The sequence below is a fragment of the Nanorana parkeri genome, unplaced genomic scaffold (genome assembly GCF_000935625.1).
Source record: "Nanorana parkeri isolate BGI_ZX_2015 unplaced genomic scaffold, ASM93562v1 scaffold1081, whole genome shotgun sequence".
Taxonomy (NCBI): domain Eukaryota; kingdom Metazoa; phylum Chordata; class Amphibia; order Anura; family Dicroglossidae; genus Nanorana; species Nanorana parkeri.
In genome coordinates this window covers 483,449-496,869 of record NW_017307349.1, presented here as the reverse complement: position 1 = coordinate 496,869, position 13,421 = coordinate 483,449, and the positions used below count along the sequence as shown (strand labels likewise).

General features: G+C 41.7%; 1 protein-coding gene across 5 annotated transcripts in view; it reads right to left on the bottom strand.

The window, feature by feature from the left end:
• RALGPS1 (Ral GEF with PH domain and SH3 binding motif 1) overlaps positions 1 to 13,421 on the bottom strand; it is a 302,170-nt gene that overhangs the window by 80,846 nt on the left and 207,903 nt on the right. For all 5 annotated transcript variants that reach the window (XM_018567671.1, XM_018567673.1, XM_018567674.1 and 2 more), the window contains exon 10: positions 12,734 to 12,827. In XM_018567671.1, the coding sequence (XP_018423173.1) occupies positions 12,734 to 12,827 (94 nt within the window). The remainder of the gene's footprint in view (positions 1 to 12,733; positions 12,828 to 13,421) is intronic.

The following is a 13,421-nucleotide window of genomic DNA, read 5'->3' as shown; positions in this document are numbered from 1 at the left end:
ATCAAATCTCATAGGAAGATTTCCTGACGACGGCAGTAAGTAACAAACCAGACAGTAGGATCTGTCTAGAAGAAAAGTCAATCTATATAAATATATACTTCTGTAGCTTGCCACGTATAAACATCATAAATCCCCACTGCTGTGAAACACATATTTCTTACACAAGACACTATTTGGCCTTTATTTATTTTAAAGATTCAGAAGGTCCAATATTTAAACGTTTGTGTTGATCCTCCAATGTACAATAAACAGACTGTTAATGCGTAGAATTATATTTGTTTTAGTAAAGACTGTGTTTTTATTTCTCCACAGAAAACTTTGTGGCTGTATTGGGTATCTACAATCGTAAAAGCATCAGACGTGGCAGACATACCAATTGCAGGTGAATTATGGGAAGATTACTGAAGGTTCAGAGGCTGAATCTGAGTTGGATCACAAAGCAATTTGGAAAGGGAGAAAAGTTTTCACTTTCTCGTATAACTATAGGAACCCAAATCCTTTAATGCTGATGGTTTTAAAGGTGATTTCAGCACTCTTTCCTCTCCTCAAAATTAAAGCTCCACATAGGCAACAAGGACATTACAGCTATACTTCAGGCAAATAACTAAAAGGCACAAATGAAATACAGTAATCTCCTCGTTATCCGGCATCCATGGGGATTGGTAGATTCTGGATAAATATAGGTTCTGGTTGCTTGAGAGTTACTGTTAAAAATGGGTTAAACTAATGCTATACCATGCCATAACAGTATATTGTACTCTAAACCACATGTGTCAAACTCAAGGCCCATGGGCCGAATCCGGCCCACCAGACCATTTCCTAGACTTCTACTTTCAGATCTAGGTATTAAGTTATTACCAGATTAGTAACCTCACTTTTCTCCTCTGCAGTCAAGCAATACATCTAGGTTACCTCCCCATGCAGCCTGTGAATGGAAGGTATAGGTGGACAAGCAGACTGATGAGTAATTTCCTCTACTCACTTTGCTCTAACTTCCAGTTAGTATATTTCTTGTTCTGATGAAGGGGGGGCGTGCCCCTGAAACACGTAGACCATTTTAAACTCACGGGAGCTGAGGACGCTGATTTGGTGATCCCTTCAGACTTCCCCTGCTGGAGATTTTACATTTTATCGCTTCTTTTATGCTTGCAACCACTGACTTTTGTGTAAGTACAATTTTAGTTGCGTGTTGTACTAATAAATAATCCTTTTACACTATGGAGGCGCTCTGTTTTGCTTTTATTTCTCGTAAGCACATGCTCTGATTGGTCACTTATGTTGCCTCTCCTTGTCTGCTGTTGTACAGAGGCTGATACCAAATCAGATTCAGGTATTTACACTAGCATTTAAAGCTTAATTCCAGCCAGATATGAAAGATGCACATTAATGTAGTCCTGTTTTTATTAATACATCCTTATATGCATTTTTTTAAAATGCAAGTTATGTAGGTACCAGAATTTGACTTGGTATCAGCCACTTGTAGTTCCTGTACAGTACAAGAAAACAAAAATGGGGTGTTCTCCTCTGCCACATATGGCTGTATTGTATAGAAAAGCTGTGTAGCTCTCAGAAATAGATTGACAGGAATACAAATCCTTTGGCAAGTAAAATAGATCCCTTACATGTATTTCAGTAGATTATATAGCCGTTTGCCTGGAGTTTAACTTTAAATGCATTTTTTAAATTTAATACAAAACTGTAATATTTCCCCCAAATTTTAAGGAGAATATTTATAAAGATTACAACCATAACTTTTATTTCATTGTACCATGTGCTTATTCGTAAAACTTTCACCGGTTATTTACAATTTTAAATACTTAAGAGAAAAAAAATTGCAAACTTCTGCGTACTTCAGTTTATTCGGCATCTTGCTTAGCATCAGATCAGGAGCTCTACCTTCAGTCTGAATTCACTGGCTGCTCACTTTTTCTCCGTCAGTTATTTTGAAAGTACTGATCTAGAGACAGCCATGCAACTCCGATTTTCAGAAGTAGTTTAGCAATGGCCACCTACATATTTCTTTCAGTATAGTAAATTATCAAAGATTAACAGTTTTGCTGTGATGCATAAATAAAAGTTAAAAGAAGAGCATGAATAGAATTTGTGGAGGAAAAGCTGCTGAAGACTCCCTTCAGTACTGCCCATGTGGCAAAAAGTCTAAACATTTTCAGGATCAGCCCAACTTAACGCTGTTCCTTCCCTTCAAATAAGAATTACTGAGCAAATGCCTAGGGTTTATATGTGAGAATTACAGGATCAGCATTTTCTTATGGAAAGCTAACCATTTTACGCCGCCCCCCTCTATATAAATGTATGATATAGTTTAAGTACAGATCCCCTTTAACAGAAGCCCTGGCGGTCAATGGTCAGATGTTACTACTTTTTTAATTAATTAAATTGACTTTAAATTGTAGCTAGGGTTACCATGTGACAGAGGTCTGCAGTTCTACTAAAACTGATTTCATGAGGGGAACACAAAGGCTGCCGTAAGTGATTTCTCATAAATCAATCGCTAGCTGCCTGCCAGTCTTGGTGATCCTCTGACTTCACTATTTTGACCCAGAATAGATATGCAGTGTATTGAAGCCACGGGATCAGAATGGCAATCAGGAAACTAGAATTTGCAAAAGGTTAGCAACGGCAGTCTTCATATTTCTACGAAAAAGGTTTTACTCTAAGGTAGATTGAGCAGAATCCTTCTGGGCTTTGGCAGCTGCCATGTTCTGTAATAGATTTGCAGTTCACGGATTGTTATTACTAGCTGGCTGCATTTGATTTGTAACAAGCCTGCAAACAGCGGAGGGGACCTTGGAGAGTTAGCAATCTGGGAGCCTTTCCATGGGAAACATATCTCAATGTCAGGGGCTTCTCTTGCATCGGAAATGTAACAAAAATATCAGTTCCTACAAAGGACCAAAAATAAAATGTGCCAGGAAAACAATCTGTAAATATTTAGAAAAAAGAGACCATTGCGCTAATATACTAAATAATACTGCATCACCATGGAAACATGAAAGACAGGCATCAAATATATATTTTCTTCCCCAGACTTCTGACAGTGGCCATTTTTACTGAGGGCGGGTTACTAGCTCTCCCTTTACTTCCTGGAACTCTGGCACATGTGACTAGACATGTGACCATGCACATCATCTCAGGGGAGGAAAATGCCTTTCCCTGAGATCTCATGAGATTACAGATGAGATTTCCCAGCAATACTCAGCAATGCAATGTTTGGGAACAATTACATAATTTGTGCCAAGGTGGACCAGGGAGTGGAAAAGAGAAATTGTAAGTAAAATAAAAATGTGTGTGTTTATCTAATGAATGTAAGATGATTACATATCAGCATGCAGAGCTGTGATTTTTAGTCAGAGGGGGTAAAGGGCCACTTTAAACCTTTATAGGGTCAGTCCAACCAAAGCAGACATTTCAGTGTTTAGTAGATGATGGAGTTAAGCCTTCTGAAAGTTTCTTCTATTTCTCGGGGACCCTATTGGTGAGCTCTTTGAGCAGAGTTCCTGGGTCTGTACAGTTGCTGTGGTCATCATTAGGGATTCCCACCATCTCTGCTGAATTTCTTCTCTTTTTTATATTATGGAGAATGTACCAGGAGTAGCTAAAAGACATAAAGGTGGACAGGAACAACCAAATCTCCCAGATAGACAGGAATAGAGCTGGGAATTACGTCAGGAAAAGTTCTCTGTTGGGGTATTTAGGACATAGTGGCAGACATTTTAATATTTTTATGCAGCTAGGATAAGCATTCCCCCAGCTGCTTCAGTTTCTGAAACCCAAAACTGAAAGTCCTGCAATTAAAGAAGTTGGTGTCACTGCTGAAAATGCTACAGTCCTGGCCAAAAGTTTTGAGAATTAAACAAATATTATTTTTCACAAAGTCTGCTGCTTCAATGTTTTAATGTCAGATGTTACTCTGGTATACTGAAGTATAATTACAAGCATTTCGTAAGTGTCAAAGGCTTTTATTGACAATTACATTAAGTTTATGCAAAGAGTCAATATTTGCAGTGTTGACCCTTCTTATTCAGGACCTCGCACTGGCATGCTGTCAATCAACTTCTGGGCCACATCCTGTCTGATGGCAGCCCATTCTTGCATAATCAATGCTTGGAGTTTGTCAAAATCTGTGGGGAGTTTTTTGTTCACAAGTTTTCAATGGGATTAAGGTCTGGGGAGTTTCCTGGCCATGGACATAAAATGTCTATGTTTTGTTCCCCAAGCCACTTAGTTATAACTTTTGCCTTACGGCAAGGTGCTCCATCATGCTGGAAAAGGCATTGTTCATCACCAAGTTGTTCTTGAATGGTTGGGAGAAGTTGCTCTTGGCGGATGCCTTTCTACCATTCTGCTCTTAGGCAAAATTGTGAGTGAGCCCACTACCTTGGCTGAGAAGCAACTCCACACATAAATGGTCTCAGGATGCTTTACTGTCGGCATGACACCAGACTGATGATAGCGCTCACCTTTTCTTCTCCGGACAAGGTATTTTCCAGATGCCCCAAACAATTGGAAAGGTGATTCATTAGAGAAATTGACACTACCCCAGTCCTCAGCAGTCCAATCCCTGTACCTTTTGCAGAATATCAGTCTGTCCCTGATGTTTTTCTTGGAGAGAAGTGGCTTCTTTGCTGCTCTTCTTGACACCAGCCCATCCTCCAAAGCCTTCGCTTCACTGTGTGTGAAGATGCACTCACACCTGTCTGCTGCCATTCCTGATCCTGCAGCTGAATCAACTTTAGGAGACGGCCCTGGCGCTTGCTGAACTTTCTTGGGCGCCCTGAAGCCTTCTTCACAACAATTGAACCTCTCTCCTTGACGTTCTTGATGATCCGATAAATGGTTGATTTAGGTGCAATCTTAGTAGCAGCAATATCCTTTGCCTGTGAATCCCTTTTTGTGCAAAGCAATGATGACTGCATAGGTTCCTTGCAGGTAACCATGGTTAACAGAGGAAGAACAATGATTTCAAGCACCACCCTCCTTTTAAAGCTTCCAGTCTGTTATTCTAAAGGTCCCCACACACCTTACGATCGTACGATTATCGTAAGGTGTGTGGAAGCCGTGCGACCTCTACTACTGTAAGGTCGCACGACTTTAAACTTACGGACATGTTTGAAAACCCACCGAGCATCGTACGATGTTCGGCGGGTTTGTGGCATGTCCGTACGATAACAGCCATACGGGCCGGTGTGCGCAAGCGCACACTGCCCGTTCGGCATTGCGGTCATCGTAAGCCCGCCCCTCAGGGGGCGTGGCTTGCGATCATCGCAAGTACGATCTGCCTATGCAAGATAGGCAGATCGTACGTTTTTTTAAGTACCTTACAACCATCGCAAGACAAAAGTCTTGCGATGGTTGTAAGGTGTGTGCCCAGCCTTACTCAATCAGCATGACAGAGTGGTCTCCAGCCTTGTCCTCGTCAACACTGTCACCTGTGTTAACGAGCGAATCACTGACATGATGTCAGCTTGTCCTTTTGTGGCAGGGCTGACATGCAGTAGAAATGTTTTTTGGGGGATTAAGTTAATTTTCAAGGCAAAGAGGAACTTTGCAATTAATTGCAATTGATATGATCACTCTTCATAACATTCTGGAGTATATACAAATTGCCGTCATGCAAACTGAAGCAGCAGACTTTGTGAAAATTAATATTTGTGTCATCCTCAAACCTTTTGGCCAGAACTGTAGTTATTTCACCATTATATTGATCCCCTGGTTAAGCGTCCAACAAATAAACAACTTTTAAAAACCCTGCTTTCTTTAGGGCTTTGCTGAGATGCTCCTATACTGACACACAGACTTGGTGGCACAGGCACTAAACCTGTTGGGGCATCAGCAATCACAGTGTTAGTAGATTGTATATTTCAACTCTCCCAGAAAACATGGCGAATACAATGATGTTAACAGACTGTAACCATTTCTAGCAGATTTTCTCTTCTTTGCATTTTCAATTAGATTTGAGTTCTTCTTTAAGAGATTATTAGCCACATAAGTGGAGCCCTTGAAGCCTCTCATCCAGTCTACCCATTGCATTGTAAAATAGCAGTGCAGCTCTACTAATTAAAGGGAGAGGGAAGCTTAGACAGGATATACGGAAGGATTAACATAAGGGCCTCTGCTGAATAGGAAACAAAAGTCAACTCTCATTTTGAAACTTTTTTTTTTGAAGTGTAGAAAGTTTTTAGTTTCAAGTGTACTCAAACGAGGGTCACATGAGGTTCTCCAAATAACTCTCAGGAATGAATAGGTGAGAGGCAGGGGGTATGCCACCATCAAAGCCTCTTGTTATTTTAGGGGACATGTCGAGGCTGATAGCTTTTTAAAGATTAATCCTATACGGTTTTACATTCTCAAGGGTTTCTTCGTGGCATTTCCTCAGTTTACCCTTTTGGTAAACAATCATCAAGTCACTGAGTCCCCATAGTGGAATGAAACAAATTATGGGGATGAAAAACGAGAGAGATAGAGGCAGATAATTACCCTCATCAATTCGAATAACTGTACTCAAGTCAAGGTTGAGGCCTGGAGTTTACAGAATCTTAGTGCTTAAAGTAAATGTCTAGTTGTGCAAAATGAAGAAAACACAGAAAGAAAAAAAAATGAACAAATGAAATACATCACATAAAATTGACATAAAAGTTATAACACTTTTTTTTTTAACAATCATTTCAATTTCCAGCCAATTATGGCTCTTTATAAATGCCCAATAAAATTAAAAGGTCTGTCAGAATTCTCATTTCCCCCATTCCAGTAGTTGGCTTACTTTCTCTGTTACAAAATATATTTGCCATAAAAGCCATAACACTTGTTTTCAATTTGTAGCAAGTGTGATGTTTGGGGAAGTTAGCACAAATGGTGAGTGCTTACGGACCAGCCTTGAAGCCGTTCTAACATAATAAAGAACAGTCTTTCATTTCTTTCATAACAGAACAACAACATTCTTCAGTAAAAACCACATAAGGTTTGCTTGTCTTTCAGCAATAGACAATATCTCACCAACTCAAGGTTTCACAGATACTCAATGTGTCCCAGTCCAAGGACTTTTAGGGTTTTTATCAGCAAGACTCCTCACAAGTACGCTTTACCCTTTATCAGCTTTCCACACCTCTCGCCTGACTCATCCACACATCCCTTGTGCGTCACTGGCTCTCTAAGGCCTGGTTCACACCTGTACGTTTTGTAGTGCGTTCAACGCTCTACGAACGCTCAAACATGAAAATCCCATTGTTTTCTATGGGTATGGTTCACACCTTGAAGTATTTCAGCCCGTCTGAAAGCGCTACAAAACGGCCTACGCTTGAAAAGGTACATGAGCTTCTTTGCGGCGTTTTTGTTGCGCATTTCCATTGGGATACAGCCAAGTAGCCCTCGGAAATGCGCATTTGTCGCGCGTCTTTTTTACCGCGAATCGCGGTAAAAACGTGCGTCTTGTGACAAACGCGCATATTCAATACGCCTAGGTGTGAACAGAGCCTTAAGCTGGCCACACACCTTACAATTATCTGCAGATTTTCTGTGGTCAGGTGGAAAAGGTGCAACAGATTCCTCCATCTACACTTAACTGTGTGGATGGAGTAATCTCCACCTGGGCCAATCTGTTGCACTTTTTCCATCTGACCACAGAAAATCTGTAGATAATTGTAAGGTGTATAGGCACCTTAAGCCTCCTTGGCTGTCTTCCATGTGCCTCCAGCACACACAGCCACCTGGCACCCCTCTGACGACTGGGTGGAGTACTCCTGAACACCTCTGTTCCTCTCCCCAGCTAGAGCCCAGAACATAAGCCAGCACCCTTTCCATAAGGGCTGTGCACAGGTGTGCAATCACTAGGTGCTGGCCACTACTAAATGATGGACCCAGGAATGGAGATTTAATCCCTCCCAATCTTCCTGTTCCAGGATCCCATGCCAAATCCAGAAAACCTGGAGAGGAAAACCTGGAGAAAGCCAGTTCTTTCCCAGAAAAATTATTTGTTTCCTGGAACCGCTCAGTCCCTCTGGCTGAGAGTCCTGGGTGACTGCGACCCCCAGTTCTACCGTGGGATTGACACACAATACCACACCAGGTATAACTTTTTACATCTGCAAAAATAAAATTCAACAGCCTGAAGTAAGGATTTCCCAGAATCCAGCTATCTCGGTTCCTGTACTTGCCCCTCCTCTGTTATAACTGACATAAAATCCATTGCACAGAGATACTCTCTAAGCCTGATGAAGGGGACCCTGCGAGGCCCCGAAAGTGCTTGCCAATGATATACAGCTATTGGCAATAAAATATTTTGCTTTTTCAACTTATGGTGTGCTGGTGACATTTTTCTATTGTTCCTATGCCAATGGATTCTCCATGAGATTGAACAAACACGTGAATGTCCAACTGTAAGATAGTGAAACCTTCACTACAGCCTTGCTGGAGGGACAAATAGAAAAATTACTACAAAAGGCATGTTAGACACAAACTACTGGGAAGAAATGTTACCTTTGTGTGAGGGGGAAAGACACAAACTACTGCAGGGCAATCTCATTCTGGTGGGAGGGGCGGAGGCACAAAATAATGTGTGGAAATCACACCAATGTGGGAGGAGTAGAAATTCAAACTCTGGGAAGAGATTTCAGAATTATCGGAGGGGCAGAGACACAAACTACTGCAGGCAAATCTCATCATTGTGGGGTTTGGGGGGCAGAGACACAAACTACTGCAGGGAAATCTTACCATTGTGGGAGGGGCAGAGACACAAAGTACTGCTGGGAAATCTCACCATCGTGGGGGGGCAGAGAAACAAACTACTGCAGGAAAATATCACCATTGTGGGAGGGGCAGAGGCACAGATTGCGGCAGGGAAATCTCACTATTGTGGGAGGGGCAGAGACACAAACTACTGCAGGGAAATATCACTATTGTGGGAGGGGCAGAGACACAAACTACTGCAGGGAAATATCACTATTGTGGGAGGGGCAGAGACTCAAACTACTGCAGAGAAATCCCACTATTGTGGGAGGGGCAGAGACACAAATTACTGCAGGGAAATCCCACTATTGTGGGAGGGGCAGAGACACAAATTACTGCAGGGAAATCCCACTATTGTGGTAGGGGCAGAGACACAAATTACTGTTGGGAAGCTCCCCAACCTTGCTCAGCCCATCAGTTTCATCTGAGAACCCATGTATCCTTTTTTAGTGCTGGACATTATAGTCATCTTTAAACGTATGTGTTGTTGTTCCACTCATTTAGAATGGCACCCTAAAGATAGGTACAGTAGGTGCCAAGTGACCCGAGCTGCAGCTCACCACAACGCATGTCATGCATTGTGGCACCGTGTGTTAAAAAAAAATGCTGCAGGTTCAGGCTTTTGTCTGTTACAGTGAATTAGCAGCGTATTTAAAATGAATGGGCTGTCTTAACACAACACAAATTAATGAGTGAAATACCGCACTGTTATACACAGGCAGTAACACAACACACTGCAAAGAGGGCAAGAATAAGCTATATATAGGTCTGCTAGAGGTATTTTTATCAGAGAAGCTCATGGGGAGAAATGACTGGCGAAACCAGAGACAGTATATTAATTCTTGGCATCCACTCTCTTAAAACTTGAAACAGAGCAATTCCTTGAGATAAAAGCATCAATCCATAATCCACATTCTGCAGATTTCACTTGCTAATTTAGCAGTGTAAAGCGATAGGAGTCTTTACCTAGAATTCGCCATGGCCTTCCCAATGTGCATAAAAGAGACATTATTCGGCAGAGCTTGTGCTGGGGGTTCTCTGCAGATAAATATAGTATCTGGTCTATACATCTGGGATAAGCACGGCAGGGGCATTTCCTGTTTAATTCCTCATGAATGAAACCTTCGGATAATATAAATTATGGCGGCAGTTGTAGCAGTGACTCGGCAGCGGCTACAACAAAATACACTTTGTCTCTGCTGAGAGGCTGACGGCTGACCGGAGGCCTGTGATAAAAGGGACACAATGCCTTCCTTTTAGTGCCAACATATTTGAAGTATTTTTTTTTTTAAGGTTGTCAGCAGAACTGTACCGTACCATGAAATATAACTTGGATTGATAAAGGAGAGCTCCTCTAAATGCTATCTGCATAAAAAAAAAAAATGTTTTGTTTTAAAGGGGTTAATTTATACACCAGCTCCCTGTTTTGAAACAACATCCAGAGATCACTGTCTTTCTATAGGCTGGCTTCACAACTGCGTGTTGTGGTAATACATTTTTATTTAATATGTCACCCCAAAGCACATGTACAGAAGCTGGAAGTGCATCTTTAGTACAGCACAGCACAATGCACATGGTGTACGTTGTGGTGTGCTGCTGAAAATAATGCAGGTCTGCTTTTTAATGCATTAAGGTATATACACACTCCATATAGGTTGAACCTGGTGTCAACCTCACCTACTAATGTAACGAAGGTGTGTTGCCAAAATAATTGGGATGACAGAAATTCACATTCTGCTGTGTCCTTGTTCAAAGGTTTATTTCTCTGTACTGGTCCCGACATTCCTCATCTGAATACTTGGTAGAGCTTTAAACATCAGGACGTAGTATATCTCCCCTTTATGAGTATGGAAGGAGAGCTGGAAAATTGAATTCATTGCCCGCTGGCCCTCATCTAAAAGCAAACAGCTGTTATCTGCTTCAGCCCAAGATGAGTCATGTAGACTTTTATCTACCTATGGCTTCGTAGTTTGAGCACATTTTACAGCGGCCCCTGGGCCTAAGCTCAACACAGGAGGCTGCTTTATATATGGAGTCTAAGTATGCATGCAGTTTATAAAAGGGTCCTCCAGACAAATGGCTATCATTATATTTTTTGAAAAATATATCCTTTTCTCATTCATATCAATTGGTGTGATATATAGCTGCATTGCATAGTAGGGTGACAACAGGTGTCAGACTCTCCAGCGCCTCTGGCCAGTGAAGCTATTCAACATCACTGCACTCAAAGACTATTAACTTCTGACTAGTGGGCACGCAGAGGCCCCTTTTGGTGGCATGCGAGCCTAGGCAGGGGTGTGGAATTCCTATTGCTCGACGCCGGGATATGCAGTTCCGGCCGCCGGGAGGGTAGGTTTTTTCTCTACATTTAGCCCTGCTTTGCCACCGCTCGTTTAGTACAAGTGATCCCAGTGATGCCACCCAGATCACTTGTGAGGCCAGGTTCATACTACAATCGTGCACAAAACCGTGTGGTCACGGAATCGCACACACAGCTGATCAAGCTGGCGGTGCTATTCTTTTCTAATGGCACCCCAGCTGTGCCGGGCAGATTACGCGGTTTCGCACCACAATTCCACAATTGCGGCTGAACGCATGGTGTGTGTAACGTAAAAAGGTGCATGTACCTTTTTTCAGCGTTTGCTGCTCAAGTATAAACCTATTGAAATCAATTCACTGAGGTTCGCCCCAAAGTCTTGGGATCGCCCAAGTGTGCAGCTGGCCTAATATGCCTGCTCATCCGTCCTCCCCCGCCACATGGTCTGCCCCCACCTCAGACAACCTCTCTCCCCACTGGCCTCCTCCCTCCCTGTTGTGGTTCTTCTGGGGGCCCCTGGGACCATGGCAAAGTAGTTCAGATGGAGAGTGGGGAGCTCTGCTCCATGTAAACACTGAGATGAGAGAACTGTACTCGCAGCCTTCCCATTTTAGCTACCACAGGAGAGCCAGCACAGTAAGCCAGCACAGTACTGTGCTAGAACTCCTGTATTATAGGTGACATGTTCAAAAAGAGAACCTGTCACCTCCAAAGAGGCTATCAAACAGGGGCTTGTTAGCCTCTGTGTGCTAGCAATAAAGTTAAGTGGAAAAAAAACTAAAAATAAGTTCTTATAAAAAGTAAAAAAATGATAAAACAAAAAAAAATTATAATTAAAAAAATTTAAAGTGTAAACAAATATATAAAATCAATAAAAATGATAAAAAATTAAGTAAAATATAATAAGATAAAAAAACAATTTTAAAAAGTAAAAAAAAAAGTGATACAAAAGTAAAAAAATAATAAAGAAAAAATTTTCAGCAGTGATGCTGAACTTTTTTTTAAACACCAGTGCCCAAACTAAAACACAATACAAAACTTATTTTAAGTGTTGGCACTTTGGAATAAATACATTGATTTTGTGTTGCAGTTTGGCACTCGGGCTCAAAAACATTTGCCATCACTGTTCTAAGCCATAAAAAAAAATCAGTAATAACAGTCCACTTAACAGTTTCCTCCATTTTAAACAAGGATGCAAACGTAAGGGTACCTCCCACCTATGCTGTTAAAAAGATATGTTTTTTATCACCTTTTTTATATGCACATTTTACATTTTGTATGCGATGCAATGTACTCATAAGTTGTAATGCAATTTATATGTGTCATTATCTGCCACTATTTTGTTTAGATTATGCAGCTTTTAGGCATTTTATACTTCTCTCCATTCATTTCTATGTAACAAGTGTCATGATGAACTTCAAAAACTGTTAGCACCAGACCGCACCACACTAACCTATATAGATGAGAAAGTAGATAACCCATTATGTACTCTATATTTATATAATGTGTTTAAAAATGCATAGGTGTGAATGTGCCTTCAAAAAGATTCAGGTAAAAAAAAAAACTAGATGAAAATAGCAGACGGAATCAAGATAAAAACTAGATGAAAATAGCAGAAAGAATTAGGTAAAGACCAGATGAACATAACGAGCTAATAATGACCAGTAAACTTACTTATAATTGTCATCTTCCACAAACTTTTGCAGCTCTTCTATGTACCGGACGGACTTCAGATACTTCTGAACGTGTGGTAGTGTCACAAGATGGTCTGTCAAGGTTAAATAAATGATGGTTAGAATAATAATTATTGTATTGCATGGGGGAGGGGGGGGGTGCATGAGCATTAGGAGGGGTGCCACTGGCAGGGTGAGCAACCGACTAGGGATGGACTGACACCAGGCATTTTCATGAGTACTGCGCACTAAACGCTGACACTTAAAATTTTTAAGCAGATGCAGCCTCCTGAGGTCCCGCACGAGCAGCCTTTCTGTGAGCTGTAGCGCCTGTTTACAACAGTGGCCTCACATCTCATGCATCCTGGGGGACCCTGCCACCCGCATCCGCCCCCAAGACCCTCCGAACCCCTGTTGAGACCCCCGCATAGCCCACCAAAGAACCCACACAGCCCTCTTGAGCCCCCCAAGACCCCCCACAGCCTTTCTGAGACCCCACACAGCCCTCCTGAGACCCTGGAGACATCAGGCTGCCAGCCTGGAGCAAAACAATGTATGTAGCTTCATATTATTCTGCATTGCTGTATAATGTATTGCTGGGATTTTTAGTTCTCTATATCTGATGGTATTCTGCATTGCTGTATAATGTATTGCTGGGATTTGTAGTCCACTATAGCTGGTGGTATGCT